The 21,460-nt window shown below is 38.9% G+C and overlaps 1 protein-coding gene across 14 annotated transcripts in view; it reads left to right on the forward strand.

Annotated features, from left to right (window-relative positions):
• The window catches only part of LOC147021701 (uncharacterized), a 317,548-nt gene that overhangs the window by 251,141 nt on the left and 44,947 nt on the right, over positions 1–21,460 (forward strand). For all 14 annotated transcript variants that reach the window (XR_015060895.1, XR_015060894.1, XR_015060893.1 and 11 more), the window contains exons 5-6: positions 15,031–15,070; positions 21,330–21,391. Coding sequence is in view for 10 of the 14 variants with exons in the window: in XM_085891958.1 (XP_085748084.1) it covers positions 15,031–15,070; positions 21,330–21,391 (102 nt within the window). In the remaining 4 variants the exon portion in view is untranslated. The remainder of the gene's footprint in view (positions 1–15,030; positions 15,071–21,329; positions 21,392–21,460) is intronic.

Genomic DNA, 21,460 nt, shown 5'->3' on the forward strand with positions numbered 1-21,460 from the left:
GATCTATCAGTTTTGGTGGCACCCCACGAAGACCAAGAATCCTCCAGAGGACATCCCGATTCACTGAATCGAACGCTTTACAGAGATCAACATAGGCTGCACGCAGCCGCTGCTGAAACTCTCGTCTGCGTTCGGTGAGGATACCAAGGGCAAGGATACGGTCAATCGTTGACCTCTTTGGTGTAAAGCCTGACTGCTCTGGATGCTGGTGCTCAAGCATATGGTGGCGAACCCTATCAAGAATTATCCGAGCAAAGACCTTGCCCGGCACTGAGAGCAGCGTCACCCCTCGGTAGTTGTTGCAGTCTTGGCGATCACCCTCCCTTTCCAGAGAGGGACAACAAGGACCCTCTTCCAATCAGTTGGGATGATGCCTGTGTTCCAGGCAGAGCACAAAACTGCATGCAACGACACGAGTGCAGCATTTTCACCAGCCTTGAGAAGTTCAGTATGGATGCCACAGATCCCTGGAGCTTTGCCCCGTTTCAACTGGTTCACCACAGCCCGTGTTTCCACAAGCGAAGATGGACCACAGTTGATTCGAGGGTCAGCAACAGGGATTGTAACACCCTTGACGTCCAACTCGACAGCTGGGGGATCAGCCTGGTACAACCGCTCAAAGTTACCGGCCCAGCGGGCCTTCACTTCAGACTCCTCTGTCAAGAGCCTACCACTCTCCGCTCGAACTGCAGTGCTCCGAGGGATGGGCTTGAATGAACGCAATGCGCGAATTCCCCTGTAAGCGGGACGAGAATCACCTGTCCACAGGTGATGCTCTACCCCCTCACAGATTCCTCGCACATAGACCTCCTTGTCCACCCTCAGTGCACGTACAGTTTTACGCCTCAGCTCCCTGAACAGCTCAGCTCTGCCATTCAGCCTGGCCCTGCGACTCTGGTCAATGGTATCCAGTGTCCCTTGAGAGACAAAATTCTTCTTTGCCCTGCGGTGAGCTCCAAGACATCCACGGGCAACATCAAGGACGGTGGTCTTGAAGGCACTCCACAACTCTTCAGGACCCCCCAAAGCACCCAGACCCACCAAGTGTCCACTCAACCTGTTCGCAAACTCCTCAGCTACTCTCTCATCCCTGAGCTTGCCAACATCCAGCCTAGGCTGGGATGGTACCATTCTCCAGGATTTAAGGTGCAGCTTTAGAGTTGCTACAACAAGCCTGTGGTCAGTATTGAGGAACTGAGCACTCCGGTAGACCCTGCAGTTCTGGATCATCCTCCAACGACCATCAATGAGGACATGGTCAAACTCCTTTGCCACACCGCCAGCGTTGGAATACCAAGTCCAGCGATGAGCTTGTGGGTGCTGAAACCATGAACCAGCCACCCTAAGTCCATAACTTCTTGCAAAGTCAAGGAACTTAGTGCTATTCTGGTTCATAGTTCCTGACCCATGGGGACCAACACACACCTCATAACCATCCCTATCAGTTCCAGTCGATGCATTGAAATCCCCCAAGACTAGAAGTGTATCTCGTCTGGGGCACTGATGAACCACAGACTCGAGCGTGACATAGAATGCATCCTTCACGGTGAGATCACTCGCCTCAGTCGGAGCATAAACAGAGACCAGGGAAATGACACCTAAGGAGTGACGAATCCTTCATCTCATAATACGCTCGTTGACCGGTGTTACCTCAATTATTATTGGGGTCAGCTTATTGGACACAGCTACAGCAACTCCTTGGGTATGGTAACCATCAGAGCGACCAGACCAATAGTAGGTGTAACCATCCACCATTATCTCGCCGCAATCCGGTCTCCGAACCTCAGAAAGAGCTGCAATCCCGATGTCCAAACGCTTGAGCTCAGATGACAACAAACAGGTGATCATCCTCTCTTAGCGATAGGACATTCCAGGCACCCACCCGAAGGGACCACCTCAGGTTAACCCAAGGAGACCGCCGTCTGGTGGACGACACCTCAGCACCACTCCGACACACTCTCCCGCAATCTGACCCAGGGATGTTACCCCGTGGTTTCCCTCCTATCATCAAAGATCGGGGGTCCCAAAGGCTTTGCCCCAATCTCGTCATCCGGTGAGCTGCCCTGCGAAGGGAAGCTGCACAGGAGGTACTCCCACAGAGTGGGTTTTCAGATTTTTTTGCGTTTTTGCGTTTTGCGGAATGAAGGGTTTTACGGTGGCCGGAGTGCAGATCCTGCCACCAAACTCCTAATGAAAGTAACCCAACTGCAGGAGGACGTCCGCAGACACAGTTGGGCACTAGATATGGATGGCCGTTGGCTCACAAAGAGTTCCTCCGCCCTTTGACAAGTTTTGTTTTTAATCCTGCTGGGTGTCCATATCCAAACACCCTCCTCACCAGAAAACCTGGTGGGGGAGATGGTTTAGTCGCCGACAACCCGACCATGGAACAGGTTAGTAAAGGTTTACATGGTACCTGTCGCAGGTCACAGATCGAATGGGGTGGTAATGGGGTTAAGATTTTATCATTCGGTTTTGATGTTGATGAAGAAACTCAACGCAAATGTATGAAAAGCAGAGATTCAAGTATTAGTGAAGAAGAAATAACAACTTGTATTAATGTTAATAAAGAATTTGATGAAATATTTAAAGAAAAGGATTTATTTGAACACATCTACTTTAATGATGAAGAAAAGGAAAATTTCCCTGTTGACCTTTATAATTCAGTGAATGATATTTTCCAATAAATAAATGGATGCAAAAGAAAGAGCAATTAAGATTTAAGGAACATCAAGAGTTGGTTTCAAAAGTTGTAAAACAACAAGAAGACATAAAGAAGAAACGCAGACAGAAACTAACGGGTGAAGAAGCATTTGAAAGAATACAAGAGAAATTTTTTTAAACCACTTTTTAAAACTTCCCAAGAAAAAATTATAGATGTTTCCACAGTTCCCACAATGGAATATACTCCTAAAAAACTTCAAATGTTAAAAGATTTCAGTCAAATGACGGAGGAAGAATTAGGGCATATAGGAGAATTAGAATATGATGATGGATTATTTCAACAACTGGAAGAGATTAATCAACCCCCTGATTATATTGTGAAGGCTCATCAAAACAATGAATAGTCAGCAGATTAAAAAACCAAAGCAGGACTCATTCCAATAGAACAACCAGCAATATTTCATCTTGTTCAAGAAAAAGGATTGATATGTCATGATAAATTAAGGTTCTTGAGTTCTGCTCAACCCCCTGTTAAACTAACTCTGAGATTAATGTTTCTTCTAACAAAAGATGAAAAACAAGGTTCAACTGTGAGGGATGAATCAAACAATTTGGATAAACCATTGGATATGATAAATAAGGATGATGGAGTATATATTGATCTGCTGGACTCTCTTAATTATAGGGTTCGTCTATCTGGTAAAAGTAGGAAGAATGAGAAGGAGAAACACATTATTCAGGCTTTAAGTACCCTTGGTTGAGGTGTTAGTTTTCTTCCAAATGACCCATCACAATTAGTTAATAGATTGTTATTGCTTTTAGGTAGAAAGAATGCTTTAAATAACATTTGTTTTAATGAAGCATCAGCTATTTTAGACCAGTTGATGAACCTGAAAATAATTAATAAATGTCAATACAAAGACATTTTATCCCATATTAAATAAGATGAGAAGCACAATCCTTAGTTTTAATTTCACAACAAGCGACCACACATCCTCATTCCCATACCCACTACAACTTGATGCAACAAAATAATATGAGGTGTCTTTATTGTCCATGGAAACTTATAATACCTTGTTTAATATCACCGAGAAAAATGACAAGTTTAGTTATAATTTGGGAAGTGGACACAAAATGATAACAGTTTCACCCGGAGCATATGAGATTTCTCAAATATCTTCCGAAATTGCTCGCCTTATCAAAGAACAGGGTGATGAACCAAAAAATATTGTTATAGATATTCAAAAACATACTTCAAGATCAACGATTAAACTTTAAAATAACTACAAGGTTGATTTCACAATTGATAATTCATTTCGAGAGTTATTGGGTTTCTCCTCAAAAAAGATTGAAACTAATGGGACGTTTTACAGTGATAATGTCATTCAAATATCCTCAGGGGGAAATTCGGTATTAATTCACTGTGATTTGATTGATGGTGCTTACAATGATGGAATAAGAACAAATACAATATATTCATATATACTAATATAATATAATATATAATTTCAATATATAATATAATAACAGTGCATACTCAACCCCATTCGGTTATAAATTCAATAAGGAACCCAAAAATCTGGTTTATCTTCCTGTGTCAGGAAAAAAACATATACAGAGTAAAGTTTAGGATAACGGACCAAGATAATCGCATGATTTCTTTTCATGGAGAAATTATACCCATTAGAATTCACCTACGTGAAGTTTTCCAATAAATTAATACGATGGTTATTGTGAGGAAACACGAGTTGGGAAAATGTGAAATAATTACAGGGGATGGGATGTTCCTTTCCCCATACTACAAGGGTGAAGGTATGTAACTTGGTAGAGGATACTATAAACCGAAGAGACAAAGGGGTGTAGGACATCAATTTAGAAAAAAATGAGATGGGATAATTGATACGCTAATGGGTATAGGTTCAACTATTCTTAAACATAAAGACCTAATTGGTTCAACTGCTTCTGCTGTGGGAAATGTAGTGGATGCTTTAAAGAGTATAAAAGATGCCCAAAAGGAATCTCATAAATTGTAAGCAATAAAAGAAATTAAGAAAGGCAAAACTCAGTTGTCTCCCCAAGAACGACAGAAAATAATTCAAATACTTGGGTCAGGGTTTCAAAAGTTTTAACATCTTTTTTCCAAAATAAATACAAGTATGGAAGCGATTGATAGTGTCTTTGATTTGGATGATACCATTGTCATCTCAAACGCTACTAAAAAAGAAGACAATTCAAGATAAATGCAATAAATGGAACAGACTGGAATGCAAATGGAACAAAAGGTTTTGAAATAAATAATCAACAAACTTATTTGAATCAAGCCAAAAATTTCTTGTGTAAATTTACATTCACTAAGGCTGCGAATAACACAAATGCTACATTCGTAAATGATTTCTTCTGGAAAATGTTTGATATTGTTTGTTTGTACATTGGAACACAAGAAGTTGAAGCGGTTGATAATGTGTCTGCTACATCTGAAATGATGAAATTTACACTAAATTCATTTAGTGATAGAATGGGAACGGGAGCTGTCTAAGGTTTTATTCCTGATATGGCAATGGGAACAAACACAGACCCTGAATATAGTCAAAGGAAAGGAATGTATAATGATGATACAAAAGCAGATAATAGTTTTACTGGGGCAGTTCCTCTTAAAAGTATATTTTGATTTTGTGATCATGATAAAGTTCTGTATGGTCTTAAAATTATATTTCAACTGCAAAGGAATGATAATGAAAATAAGTTTGCTTTTTGGTGTGGCTAATGCTTTTGCTGACCAGAATAAATTTCTAATTTATGAAATTAGTTGGTATATTTGTGAATATACTCCTAATCTTAAAACATAAGAGATGTGAATAGAATACTTAACTCAAAGAAACCATTCAATGTATCATACTTAAAAGAAGATGCCAACACGTTAAACTGAACCAATCCACTTACACGTCGAATTTGTGTGTTCTGGAAGGAAAGCCACGATATCTGTGGTTCATTTAAAAAAAAACAGATGGTGATACTGCTACTGATAAGAATAATGCTTTGAGTGATAATGTGAAGGTGAAACAACTTTGCGTTTCTCAAGATGGTACATTTTATCCATGAGATAGATTGAAAAGTAATTGGGAAAAAATGATTATGCTGAAGCATACAAGTCTTGCGAAAAGGAGTGTGAAAGCAATGGAAATAAAGAACCCATTTTGGATATGATGGCATTTAAAAGTCTGAATGCCATCTATGTGATTAACCTGAGTGTTCAAAAGGAAACTATAAAGTCTAATCGAGTGGATACTTCCCTCTCCATTTAAAGAGAAGAGAGTGAAGAAGTTGATACACATTATTTGCTTTTGGAAGAAACAGAATTACAGATTAATACATTTAATGGTGTTCTGATTCGTCTCACATAATTTTTTTGATAAATAAATGAGGAGTAAAGTGCTAACTGGGGTATATGTTCATCAAATCAATCTTCATAAACTATCATCTTTTTTCAAAATCAAAAGCCTTGTATGATTAACGTTAATACAATTCAGAGAAAAGGAGCAGTAAGAATGATGTTTTTCTCACAAGAGAACAGGTTAAAATCTTGAATGATACTGGCTCACTGAAAATTAAAATGTCAAAACTAATGTTGAAGAAATATTCAAAAAGAGAGACGAGTGGAGGATTTCTCCCATTTCTAATTCCTTTATTTTGCTGGTTTAAGTGTGGCTGGAGCATCGACGGGTGGTATTTCAGCAGTGTTGAAAACTGCCAACGAAAGGAAGGCTCAACTCCGGGCTCAAAAAGAATTGGAAAGACATAACAAAGAGTTGGAGAAACAAATTACTGGAAGTGGTGTAATTGTAGATTTTGCTGAAAAACTTGAAAGTCTGCCTGATAAAGTGAGATTGTTAGTTGAAGATATGCTTTCTTCTTTCGCACAAGCAGGTGTAAAATTAACTAAAAGGGGTAATGGATTATATCTTTCTCATAAATAAATGAACATTGATGAGTGGTTTAAAGAATTTGGAAAGAATACATCAAATGTAGAACTTATCAAATATTGTTAGAAATAAAAAATTCATAATGTGGTGATTTGTATGAAAGATGAATTGACAAATGTGTCTTAACTTGCAAAGGATATTATTATGAACTTAGATAATAATTGGAACGGTTCTCATTGGGTTTGGATTTTTAATGGTCAAGACAAATATTATTTTGATAGTTTTGGTCTTCCACCACCTGTTGAAGTCATAAAATTCTTCCAGAATGGTGTTTATCAAACATTTCAAGTCCAATAATTAAATTCCAAGTGTTGTGGTCAATTATATCTATATGTGTTATTTCAACTCAACAAAAATAAATTTTTTAATGACATTATTTTTAATCTAATATAAATGACATATGTTGGAAAAGATGGTTCTATCTTTGGTGTATTCCAAGAACTGGATATTGATTTATCAAATTATTACACAAAGGCACAGGCTGAATGACAGAAATATAGTATAGGAAAAAATACTAATATGAAAAATGCTTATAAATTAATAAATTATCCAAGCCCGACTGACGTGAATGATTTGGTGAGATTAAGTGATTTATCACAACATATATATATATATATATATATATATATATATATATATATATATATATATATATATATATAATGTATATAATATATATATATATACATACATATATATTGTAAGAAATTAAGAAGAAATATATATATATATATATATATATATATATATATATATATATGTATATATATATGTAAAATCAACACTTCTGTGTCTTTGGAATACACAGCCATTTTATTTAAGGATGTGTGTGTGTGTGTGTGTGTGTGTGTGTGTGTGTGTGTGTGTGTGTGTGTGTGTGTGTGTGTGTGTGTGTGTGTGTGTGTGTGTGTGTGTGTGTGTGTGTGTGTGTGTGTGTGTGTGTGTGTGTGTGTGTGTGCGTGTGGGTGTGTATATATACATCCTTAAGTAAAATGGCTGTGTATTCCAAAGATACAGAAGTGTTGATTTTATCCCCGGGTCATGCAGAATTCACAGTTCCAATTAAAATAATATTTTATAAAGAAGGGCGTATCGTTTGTATGAGAAGAGAACAATGGGGATATGATATGATATGATTGATTTAGGGTATAATTGGTCATTTAAAATTAACCTCAAAGACCTGGAACAATTAAATCAGTCTTGTAAGGAAGAATATTATCCACTTGGTGCCGAGAATGAGTTTTTTGGAAGCACGATTAGCAAACAACAAATAAAATAATTTGATAAGGGTAAAATCAATGACAAACAGTTGAAGTAACAACTGCTGTGATACTTCCACACACAGAGTTGATTAAAATTAAAAAATGGTTTTGCCATATTTTATATCATGAAAACACAAAGAACAGGATTATATATAATAAGTAAGTGAATACAAACTGATTTAACTTTGGGAAGATGGGGAGGTATTTCCTGTCATTGTATTAATCTGTCATATATTTCTAATACATAAATGACAGCAAGAAGGCTTCAAGAAAATTATCATTTCTGTGTCCAAGCATACCTTCAAGAAAAGGGTATTCGGTATTTTTTAAATATGTTCCACAACATTAGAAAGAGGTATTTTCAATAAAAGATTGGCTTTATACTGATGTTAATAAACCTACAACTTTGGATTTAACTAAAATGTTAAATAATGAAAGAATTTTAAAGTTAAGAAAACACAAGGCTCTTTTAGAAAATCAGAATAAATTTTATTGGTTTCCTGTTGTAAATAAAATTATTTTGGATGCAGGAATATCAAGTCATCCACATGAATGTATGTATGATATTCTATGGGGTGAAAGCAGTTCAAGGATTGTAAGGGATGAGAAAGGAGTTGAAGAAACTGAGAAAAGAGAGAAGGAGGAGAGGGAGAAGAGAGAAAAGGAGGAGAGGGAGAGGGAGGAAAGAGAGAGAATAAATAAATATAAAAATATGGAAACCAGTGACATTATAAAAAGATCAAAGGTATTTCAGAAAATAAATAAATCTCAACGCACCAAGGAGGAAAACAAAGAATTGGCAAGTCTATCAGAAATATATGCGTCAACGCTATTAACATCGGTTTCAGGGAGAAGATTTAAACGAGATAGTGGAGATGAAGAAGAGAAAGAAGGAAAAGATTTTGTTATTGATGATGTTGGTGTAATTGACTTTAATTAAAGTTTTACATTTTTTTCTTAAATAAATGGAGAACAGAGTGAAGACATTTCTAAGGATTCTTTATGTTTTAAAAATTAAGATTCAAATGTGCATTTTGGAAACTAAAAAGGTTTTCACACTCGTGCGTGCCCGTACGTGCGTGCCCGTATGTGTGTGGCCGTACGTGCAAAAAATATATATATATATATATATAAACTTTCAAACCGCGAGCCAGAAACAACAACCACACAGGCCGTTCCTTCGCTCTCGCGTGCCCATACATGCGTGGCCATACGTGCATGCCCATACGTGCGTGGCCGTATGTGCAAACCAAAAAAAAAAATTCAAACAAGCACACAGGCCATTCCTAAGCTCAAAAATGGCTTTCAAACCGCGTGCCAGAAATAACAACCACACAGTCCATTCCTTCACTCTCGTAAATGACGACTAGATTGGGGCATTGTGTTTATCTATAAATGCACATAAGAAATCGAGAAAATGTCATCACTCTCTGGAAGTGGTGCGTGCCCGTACGGAATGTTCACATGCATTCCACGAATGATCGCTTGCATTGAAGTAACAACTGGTGTGATACTTCCACACACAGAGTTGATTAAAATTAAAAGTTAAAATCAAGTTTACCTCCCTGTCTTTGGTTGCCATGACATTCGCTGCCATTGACCATTGCCACTCCTACACCACGGTAACTAAGGAGTAGATTTGAGGAGTAGATATGCGTGGGTTGTCCCTTTATTGATTTGAGAAGAAGATATGCGTGGGTTGTCCCTTTGAAAAACAAAACAGGTAATACTCTTATGGTAGCTTTCCAACAGATATTCAATAAAAGCAAGCGAAAATCTAAAAAATTGTGGTCTGATGAGGGTACAGAGTTCTACAACAAAACATTTATGAATTTTCTTTAAAATAACATTACATTATACAGCACCTTTAATGAAGGAAAAGCGGTTGTTATTGAGCATTTTAATCGCACTTCAAAAGAGACTATATAAATAAACCAATGTCACCCGCAGGGTGACCAGTATCTTGCCAAAAGGTGACCACGTGTGACTTCTTTAAGGTCACACTGAGGTGAACAGAGCTGCTATCCACCAGGAGTGACTCCTTGAGGAATATCTGTCTATGAGAGATTCCAATGAGAATCGTTCTACAGATTAACCATGAAAAATATGCGTTTTCCTCATAACGTCACCAAATGACGTCATAATGTCTCAAGCTTGACATATCTAGAAAGCACTCATAGAGGTGTTCAATTTGAGGTACGACACGATATGGTTCCTAAAACAGGAAAATTTGACCTTGGGGTCAAATATGTTTGACCTTAGGCGCTAACCATGAAGGTCAAGGCCAATCACCACCAAAATTTAATCAGCTGAGCGCCAGACCATGAACTATATTCCCATGAAGTTTGAAGACGATCCGATCAAAATTACTCAAAAAATAAGGGTTTTGTCGACTCCCCTGATTTGCGACAAAGTGTGCTTGACCTTTGACCTTGCAAATTTTATGCACTGAAAGGGACCTCTATAGGCCTCTGGTATGCGAAATTACAAAAAATTCCAATGATAACTGTGCTCTGCAGAGTGATCGATACGTGATTACAGACAAACAAAAAAAACATACAAGCTGACTAACATATCTTGCAAAAACTTCGTTTTGGCAACATAAAAATTCACTCAACTCGGTTCTCAACAATGGTTATCTTTAATTCAGGACATTGTAGATTAGTATAATGACACGATTCATACCTCAACGAAAACAAAGCGATCAGAAACATTTACAAAATTAAAATATGAAAAAGATTAATGTCAGAAAGCCTAAAGGCCCGGTCACACCTTGACGTTTTAGCCAACGTATGCCGATTTTTTTTTTTTCTAAAACGCTGGCACACGTTGAATACGTTATGGGTAAGTTTTGATAACATTGAGAGCACGCTGAAAAACACTGCCAGACGTCGTTGTACGTTGGCTTTAAACGTTGTACTTTTTGGTTGTCCTCAAATTTTTTCATGCTTGAAATTTCACGACGTATGCCGGCGTATGACTCACACGTTCTGCTACGCTGGCCACAAGTTGTATGCACGGTCTGCGATCGTTGACAGATGTCAACACATGCTACTTGTAAGTTAATCATAAGTTGAGACACGCCGAGGTAATGTTTAGCGTACCCGAAACTTATTTCTAACCTATGATTAACGTGTTGTTGGCACGTTACGCGATCGTTGCCACACATCGACAGACGTTACTTTTAAGTTACTCATAGGCTGAAAGACGTCGGTATAATGGATCGTCCTTGCGTCAGCGTCCACGGCCACGGCCAGGACACTTATTTGCAGCATTCTTCAAACTTTTCTTCGGCATGACGAGGATGTTCACACTTCGATGTCTAGCTTGGCTATGATTCCAATTGTCCATCGGCAGCGTCTATTTAAAATAGTCGAGTTTGAGTGTTTTAACACGTTCAGAAGAAACGCTTCAAATTTCAAAATCCCAGCATCAAAAAACAAAGGCGAGTGACAGCAATTTAAATCGTTCATTGTAAACAATGAAAATAGCTGAGTGGTACCGTTTAAAAGTCGTTGAGTGTAAAAAAAATCCAATTGTTGAGCACAAGCGTCTACTTTCAATAGTGGAGATGCAGCCATTTCAATCGTTGAGTGGCAGCCTATGAATAGCAAACCCCACGTCACCGGCAAAGATAAACTGCCGCACGATATGGATAAGTTAGGCTATCGTTGGGCATAGTTTGTGAACGCCGGCTTCACGATAATTATTCGTTGTTATATCGTATCTATAAGTAATCAAAGCGCTCTATGCACATTATTAGTTCATTGTGCATTTGTCCAACCTGTTATGAATAGACCTAAATCGCAGAAACAAGCTATAGCTCATTGTTCAAAAAGCCCCATAAAAAATTAGCCGCGAAGAACTTCGAACAATGGTGCAAAGATATCTCCTACCCGTGGACACGCGGACGCAAGGACGATCCATCATAACCCACACCCTCCCCCTCACACTCACATACTACTGCCAACATGAACAAACTACTACTAATACTAATACTGATACTGTTACTGCTGACATGGACATCGACTCAAAAAGGACTCAAAAACACTGTTGGGTTCCCCTTTTATGAGCAGCATTTTTATATACCAATTCTCAAAACCGCTGGGAACACGTCTTTATATGGCAGTTGTAAGCTAGAAACAAGTTAATTTATTTTTTTGTCGACCGGAAGACGTCATTGGAATACGTCTACATACGTCGATGTGTGTTGGGACTACGTAAAGAATTGGTTCAAAGCACGTCAAACATAAGTTAGAAATAAGTTTCGCGTAAAAAAGACATTACCGCGACGTGTTTCGACTTATGAGTAGCTTATAAGTAGCCTTTGTGGACGTGTGTAAGCGTCCACATATCATGTGTAAAACTTATCCCCATCGCATGTGGAACGTGTGTCATACGCCGAGTACGTCGTAAAATTTTGAACATGTTTAAAATTTCTTGACGTACTCTACTTACTACGATGTATGGTAGCGTACTTTAGCGTTCTACTCACGTATACCAAACTTACTCATACCGTATTTGACGTTCCCCGACCATTTAGACACATTTTTCTTAGGTCGGCATACGCTGGCAAGATCGCCAAGGTGTGACCGCGATGTTGACACTTCCATTTCTACGGCAGTTATGATTCGAATCGTTGTGCGTCAGCCTTTTAATAGGCTACGTCACGACATTGTCGGCGATGCGTGCAACGCGCTATGCCTAAGTTAGACTATCGTTGGGCATCGGTTGTGTAGGCCGACAACAGGTTCAGCATTCGTTGGTATAAGTTATCTATAACACAACGAAACGTTCTGTGTCCATTACCAATGCGTTATACATAAGACCAAGTCGCTATGAATACGTCCGAATCTTTAAAAAAAAAACATCAAAAGTTCAACGTCAGCCAGCGTTTTACATACATTTTAATATGTTGCCATCGCTGGCTAAAACGTCAAGGTGTGACCGGGCCTTAAGTTCAAAGTTGGTGATATAGTAAGAATATACAGGTGGAAATCTCATTTTGAAAAAGGTTATACCAAGCGATGGACAAATGAACTTTTTTAAATTGTTGATGTCGTCCGTATAGTTCCTTGGACTTACAAATTATGTGATTTGAAGGGGGAATAGATTTTAGGTTCATTTTATTCACAGGAATTACAAAAGACAAAGATAAATTGAAAAAAAACCCTTGGACTTACAAATTATGTGATTTGTCCATGATTTACCAAAGTTTGCTCACACCATTGAAAAAAATCTGGCCCTTGGGGGCTCTACCCAAGAGGTTGCCCCCCAAAATAGATATTTGCTTTCTTCTCAGAAACTACACACACAATTCTGATGAAAGATGACGACAACCTTCATCATCCCTGATGTATTAAAGTTTGTTCACGACATTAAAATAATCGGGGAATAAGCGGGTCTACCGGGTGGGTTGGCCCCCAAAATATGTATTTGCTTTTTTCTCCGAAAGCAAACACGCAATTTTGATGAAATTTGATGACAACCTTCATCACCCGTGATGTACCAAAATTTGATCACGGCATTAACAAAAAAATCCATAGGTATTTACTTTCTTCTCAGTTACATACTTTGTAGTTAACCGCACTGACGAGTGGTTCCCTGTTTTTCTTATCTAGCCACTACCAGGTGAGTACCTGGGGGTATTGCCCCTATTTTTATTATTTTATCACCATTGAAATATGCATGAGCATGCCACATTGTCTCATTCCCACTCCTCTGTGCTTCTGGTATATCTGATTTACCATTCCCTGGAAAGCTCATACAGCCAATGATTCCTCCTGCCACAGTCTGGATAGATGCCATGGAGAGTTCTGGAAAAAGTTTGAAAGAGCCACACCCATGGAGCTAAGTTATATTGTTCAACAGAGTGAGTCGAATGTGATGCAAATCTGTGCCAAAGCATGGGCAGACAGATTTTACATGATCAAAAATGCAGGGGATTAATGACATTGAAGCAGATTGAGAGCGAAGGCCTGCTGTGACCAGCAAAAGTCAAGGGTGTGAAAGAGGCAGCACTCTGATATGGTCTCAGTGGGATTGAGCCTCACGAGTGGCTTTTCCAGTCGTGTATCAATATTCAGCAATGATTAAATTTGTGCTCCTATATGCTGACAGTTGAGTAATACCTGGCATCAAGCATTTCAAAACATTATCCTGGAAAAATTGTCCACTAAATCTCACCCGTCTTGTCCTTATCGACATCTCTCTAACCATCTGACATTTTGGACAAAATTGCTGTGGCACACTTTCCAAGAGATAATTAGTTGAAGCTTTGGAACAGGGCAGTACACCTGACTTATGGCAAGAATAAACCCTTTGTTTTTAAAGTGCTATTCTTTGAGTGACAATTATTCTTACATGAACACTTTATGAGTTTAATAATGTTTCGTCATCATTCAATTGTTTTGTAAATCAAATTAGTTTCCGTTGGAGTTCACCTTTGATGAGGGGCAGTCATACTAAGTTTGAAAATCAAATTAGGTCGTGCTGAATAAAATATCTTTCAATGCAAGCATGTACTTGTAACCCCCCCCCCCCCCAAAAAAAAAAAAATAACCAAAGCTGTTCATTCTCCAAGAAAACAAACTAATTTGTTGTCCAAAAGGATACCTAATGTGATCGAAGCTTTAAACTCAAACTCATCAATTGTCCTTGAGGATGCAATGACCATCACAGAGGAACAACTCAAACATGTAAACTCTATGCAGTACAGTAAAGCGTATATTGTAACGTGGCTTGTTGCAGTGATGATTTCTTACTTGAGCTTCCAGCGAAGCACTGTTGAGATTTCAATGTTACTTCAGCGGAAAAATGCCAATAGCATACACGGAAGATTTACTTTCAGTCTAGGACATTACACAACTTCTCTGTCCACAATGGTACTGCTCAGCACATGCCTATTTCCAACTGATGTTTTGAAGGTTTGCTACTGCTGTTACTGCTGCTACTGTTGCGACTGCTGTTTTTGCTGATGAGTTGCAGGAAGAGAACAAAAAGTTCACCGAGAAGCAATGTATCGAAGAAGAAAAAAGGGAAAGTTTGTCATAATAAAAGTTTGCTTTTACCAGTAATTTCCTCCCAACTGAGAGTTTAACTCCTCTTCATCTCCCACACAACAGGAAGCTCCAGGCAACTTTCTTTCCTGTCCACCTATTCCAGGTAATAGATTTTAATGTGGTGCTGCTTTAAAAAAATATTTGATACAAATGATGGTTATTCTCTAATCACTCAAAGTAAAAGTGAAATGATTGAATGGTTAAGTTCATGATTCCTCAATTGGTATAAAATTTTCAATCAATTTACGAGAACAAAGAGCTTCGTATTATGAAAAAATGATTCACTTTATGTTTGAGTTTCCCTCAGTTTTTCTGTGATATGTTTTAATGTCTGTTTCTCCCAATCAAATATATTTAAAGCTCAGAGACACTGGAGCACATGCATTTGTTTGAAATCCATGCAGTATCCAGGTTAGGCTGAATACATGCATCTCAGTCTATTTATTATCTTTGGGTCATCTACTTATCGTATTTTCAGGCAAATATTCCGCCCTCTGGTATACCCCACACCTGACAAAAAACTGCTCTTGGAAAATTTCAGGCACGTATAACCCACACACATGTATACTCCACAAGCCAGCTTTCCTTTCCACATGACCGGGAGATACGCGGTCTCCATATTTCCAGCAGTCGACACAGCTCTGTTGTGAAGGACCAATGAACAGTTCTTTTCAAATCCAACAGCAGTAAATAACCAACTGACATTAAAATTAATGTCTTGAGAAAGGATTGCGATAATAGTTAAAGTTTACTGGACCGATGTGTTAAAATCCAGCATGGTTTCTGGTACCGATGCGACCGGAAACCATGCTGCTCATCCATTAGAAATGTATCAATACTCTGTTGGTTGTTGACTTTTACATCATTTCACAAAATCATCCATCCCATTACAAGTCCTGGAGAAGATGAGGATGAGAGTGATGATGATGTGGATTGCGGCAGACCCACGCTTGCCAACTCCAAACTGCTTCAGCTGTTTCACGGCTACAAAGGAGACGACTTTGTGGGCCTTACGGAAAACCAGTACCTTAAACACCTTTGAAATTAGATATATACATGTAGTAAAATACGTAAAAACTGTAATTAAAGATATAATTCAACTTGAGAAAAAAACTGCCTTTTTGTATCTCCTTGATCATTTAACTTGTCCCCCTGTGGTTTCAGCCACGTGCCATATGGTTAAATACCGTACAACCCGCACACAAGTTGTACCCCGCAGTTGAATTTTTGGGACTAATTTAAAATATAGCTCACGGGTTATTTGTGTGAAAATATGGTACCTCCACCAATGAAGGTGGATAGAGGTTATGTTTTCACCCCTGTTTGTTTGTTTGTCTGTCTGTCTGCTTGTTGGCAGGATATCTCATAAAGTCATGGACAGATTTGGACAAAACTTGGTGAACAGACAAATTGATTCGATTTTAGTGAAGATCCGGACCCGGATCCAGATACTAAAATGTTTAAAGCGATTCTTCACCATTGAGAGATAAGGCCAAAAACGATACAACACATGATATCTCAAAAAGTAGACGGATTGCATGTGTAACAAGGAAGAATTGATTTAGTTTTGGTGAAGATACGGTCAGGTCAGGTCAGACCGAACATTGGGGGAAAATGGTAAGTGTTTAACAACAATGATTAAAACATAAATTACAGTATACAGAATAGTGAGTTTTTTATTTATGTTTCATGATATGGTTATGATGGTGGTGTTGTTGGAGGGGAAATCAGGATGATTCATGACCACTTTTGACACTCACACCTATCAACAGCCTGTCCAACACATTCACTTTTTCACTTCTGCCTTATTCAAGCAGACTCACCTTCCTCCATCACCTTTTGCTTAGAGGCCACGATGAATGGCAATTAATAAGTGAATAAATAGCCTAAGTTCACGAGAGCGAGTCAAGAGGTGCAGCAAGGTGTTTGCGGTTTGGGAACTGCTGTGAGAAGGAGGGACAGGGCAGGTGCCTGGGCTGGCATGCTCACACTGTGCAAACAAATCAAATACAGTACTGTACAGCATATCGATATGTGGGAGGTGATCTAAGGGGTGGGGTAATGGGGGCTCACAAGCTCGCAAAAACTGGAATTTGATGGTTGTGAATTAGGAATTGGTACGCATTTACCAATTTGTTTGCCTGTTGCAATTGGCTTAATGGTTATGGTGGTAGGCTTGGGATCCAAGGATCCTGAGTTCAAATTCTGCTCGGATGTTGAATTAATACCAGGTGGGGTTGACTGCCTGTCATCCTTCCAAAGTCGGCAAAATGAGTACCAGCTTTCTGGAATGATTGAGCCATTCGAGTATCCTGTGTTGGAGTAGTGACCCATCCAGGATTGTGCCCAATAGCCCATGACATGGCTTTGGCAGCACAAATGCTCTGCACAGAGTATGGTCCCAATGGATGGATGGATGGATTAACAATTTGCGAATACTTGGAAGTTGCAAAAAGTGAACTCATGAATATGGAGGGTCTACTGTACAATTGACTCAAATTGCATTGACTTGAACAGAATGGATCATGTTGAGGGAGACCTTCAACCTTCTTCTCTGTGCCTTAATCCTTTAATATAGGGGTCAGCCACTCGGATCAGACTTCTCCATTCCCCTTTATCCACCGCATCATCCTCTCTCAATCCTACACTCTTCAAATATTTTTCCACGATGTCCCTCCACTTTTATCACTGCAGTACTCTTTATCCTTTATAATTGGCTCATCCCATGCTTTCTTGATTGGTTGTTCATCCTTTTTCCTCATCACGTGTCCAAACCACTACAACCTCACCTCTATAATCCTTTGTGTGATACTTACAACTTCAGCTCGCTCAGACGCTCTCTTCTGTATCTCCTCATTCCTCAACTGCTTGCTTTGTGATTCTATGAGAATCTACCAAAGCATTCTCATCTCTGTCCTCTCCATCAACTCCTCTTCCCTTTTTCTCAAAGCCAATGTTTCTGCACCATACATTATAACCAGTCTAATCTCTGTCTTGTATATTTTAACCTTCAATATTCTCTGTATCCTTCTTTCACAGACAACTCCACTAATGTCCTATTTTGCCCATGCTGCCATCACAATATTCTGAATTTCTGCTTCACAACCTCCCCATTCCTTTCTTGTTTAACCAAGGTATTTTAATTTGTCCACTTGTCATCTTCCACCCCATTATATCTCCAATATTGACCCTCTTTACATCAGTCTTACCACACACATTACCTCTTTCTTTGTCACATTAACCTTCAATCCCTGCCTCTCTAAGCTATCTTGCCACTCCACCACTTTGCTCTACAGCTCTTCCTTTGACTCTGCAGCTTTGACCAAGTCATCTTTGAACAGAACCTCCCAGGGTTCTCTATCTCTGATGTTGATACTCAGCACATCCATCACCATTCCAAAAAGGAAGAGACTTGGTACAGAACCGTGGTGTAGACCAACCTCCACTCTAAAATATTGTGACATTCATTATCCTGATCATAGCGTTGGCTCACGCATACATTTCCATCATGATCCTAACAATTTTCTCTGGCACGTCCTTCTTCCTCAAACAGCAAAACACCACTTTTCTTGGAATCATGTCATATGTCTTTTCTTGATCTATGGATGCTCAGTACAACTTCTTATTTCCTTGCAGCTTCTTTTCCTGAATCTTTCTCATGATGGAAATTGCATTCACTGTTCCCGTTCCTTGCATGAACCCATGCTGCACCTCATCTATCTTCACGATCTCCCTTAACCTTAGGTCTACAATCCTCTCTCATATCTTCATAGCAGGCTCCATCCATTTGTTCTTTTTGTAATTCCAACAGTTTAAGATGTCTGCTTTCTGTTTGAAAATTGGTATTATTGTGCTCTGTCTCCAATTATCTGGTCAACTCTACCATCCACTTAACTCCCTCAGTTCCTAGCACCTCCACTCACTCGACTGCAACTTCTGATGGTCCACAGGCTTTTCCTGGCTTCATTTTGTCAAGTGCTTTTCTAACCTCCTCCTCTTGAACCTCCGTCATGAGTCCCTCAGTTTTAGGTGTCTCCATCAGGGCCTCTCTCTCATTTTCTACATTTGGTAATCTTACAAAGTACTCTTTCCACCTTCTCTTAATTTCTTCTTATCCATGTAGTATGTGACCAGCGTCATCTTTTCCTGCATCCCGCAAGCCTTCATCCTGCAGTGGATTAAACATGCTGATAAAGTGAAGTCACGCATTTTATGCATTGCTATTTCCCTCCCAGCCATAGTCAGTGCACATGATTTCAGTAAGTTTCAAATAAATGCACATTGCACAGAACCAATGTTTGGGCCAATATCTTGGAGTAAGATGAATTAAAGTTTAATTCTACTATTGGAACAGAGCTTGGTGATGATGGATATTCGGTCAAAGTGGAATACAGGTGCATTGCGCAGGTAAGCCAGACTTATTAGGCAGTGACATATGGTTGGCTTGATCGATATATCACAGATAGATTTGAGTTGCATAGTATGATTTATCAAGGCTAAATTGCCGTGCCTTCTTTAAAATTTTTCATTGGTTACTTTTGGCCACGCACTTACAGATCTGTCAATTGTTCAACCAGGCCGTCCATACTTTGACCACAATATGTTGACCATAGAATGTGCAACGTTTATTGTTTCTTAAAGAACAATTTGCTGCCCATTTCAAACCTTGTAGGCAATCACAGAAAATTATCTCCTGAGTGTTTCCTTTGTCCAAAAAAATTGTTTCCGGTCTTAGACAAAAGTATACAGACCCTTTAAAGAGTTACAATGGCAACATTTATGTGTTCATTGATCAGCAAGAGCAGTTACCTTTAACAGGAAAATGGCAATCCTTCCTCGATAGGTGAAACAATTTGACATTGACGAGATCATGTTCAGTAACCATACTTTTGTGAGCAGTTCAGAGAATGTAAGAAAGCATGTAAAAATCCCAATAAATAGAGGCGTTACTCTTTACGAGTTACACTTGAACAAGCCAAAATTTCGCAGAGTTAGCCTCAATGATCACGTCCTGTAAGTATATTTTGCAGATATATATGCTTCTAAAGCACCTTTAGCTTGATCAAACCTCTATTTTAATACAAGTTCTGACATCAGCACTCTCTTATTGGTTTTTCCTGGGATGCACAAACGTGTTGTGCCTTTTTTATTGTTGTGCAAAATATATTAATCAATACAAATTCAAACAGGATGGACAAGCGTAGTCTATGAATTGCAAAGAACTAGAAAATGAACATTTATTTTCAAGTATAACCGATAAAAAATAACAAATTATCCCCGTGTGGGGGTGACGGTCATCTCTATAATACCACAAGTTCTCAATGTTCAGTTATGACCAAAGTCTACTGCGCAGCTCTACTGCGCAGCTCTACTGCGCAGCTCTACTGCGCAGCTCGACTGCGCAGCTCGACTGCGCAGCTCATCTGCGCAGTTTGGTTAAAGATGACTCGGCATTTTGTCGCGCGCACGCGCGCACGAAATTATATTTTGAGAATAAATGCTGACGTTTACATTGCGGGTTTTGAAACTTTTGCACCTTCGGCGAAAAATGTATAAATATACAAGGTCAGCTGCTATGCAATGACACATTCACTAACTTTTACCATGCCCAGTAGAGAATATATAGCCTCCTGAAGGTAGGGCAGTTTTTGCAAATTTTGAAGTCACGTGACGTGAAAACGAAAGTGAAATTCGAAAATCCGTCCTGACCAAATTTAGATATTGTCCCATACATTCATATGCCACAATCAAATTCAAGATCGCTTGAGAAATGTATGAGGAGATAGATTTTGAAAATCGTCATTTTCGCATTTTTTGCCAACTTTGAAGTCATGTGACATGAAAACGAAAGCGAATATCGAAAATCCGGCTGGACCAAATTTAGATATTGTCCCATGGATTCATATGCTACAATCAAATTCAAGATCGCTTGAGAAATGGCGGAGGATATAGAATTTGAAAATCGTCATTTTCGCAAGTTCAAAGGCCTCGTGACCTTGAAAGTCATACCATCGTGTACGTCTCATCGACCTCTATCAGGATCACTAATGACCAGATCTCCCGCTTCAACTTCATTGTGAACGGACGGACGGACGGACGGATCGAAGGACATCGTCACCCATATTATTAGGTCATGCTCGAAGAGATGACCTAAAAAGCAATAGGTGACGATCATTCTATAAGCCTTTGAAAAATTTGCAATTGACAATCCTGTTGCTTTCACTATGTTATTATATCATGCTTATTCGTTTTTTTTCATGCTCATCATGCTGTGCAGGAGAATACTTTTTTTTAAGTGCCATGGGATTTTTCACGCAAAGATGTAAAAGTTAAACATTTCTGAATATTATCCATCTTTACAGCTGAAGAAAGTGAAGAACATGGATTTGCAAAAAGATCACAGGTCGTCGAAGAGGTCCTGATGGTATGAATGATTCAAAACAGTCTGAATACATTAACATTGTCAATGATATATTGGAAACCATCAATTATT

This window comes from Eptatretus burgeri, chromosome 8 (assembly GCF_056783735.1).
Source record: "Eptatretus burgeri isolate ZD-2024b chromosome 8, Ebu_testis_v1, whole genome shotgun sequence".
Classification (NCBI taxonomy): Eukaryota; Metazoa; Chordata; class Myxini; order Myxiniformes; family Myxinidae; genus Eptatretus; species Eptatretus burgeri.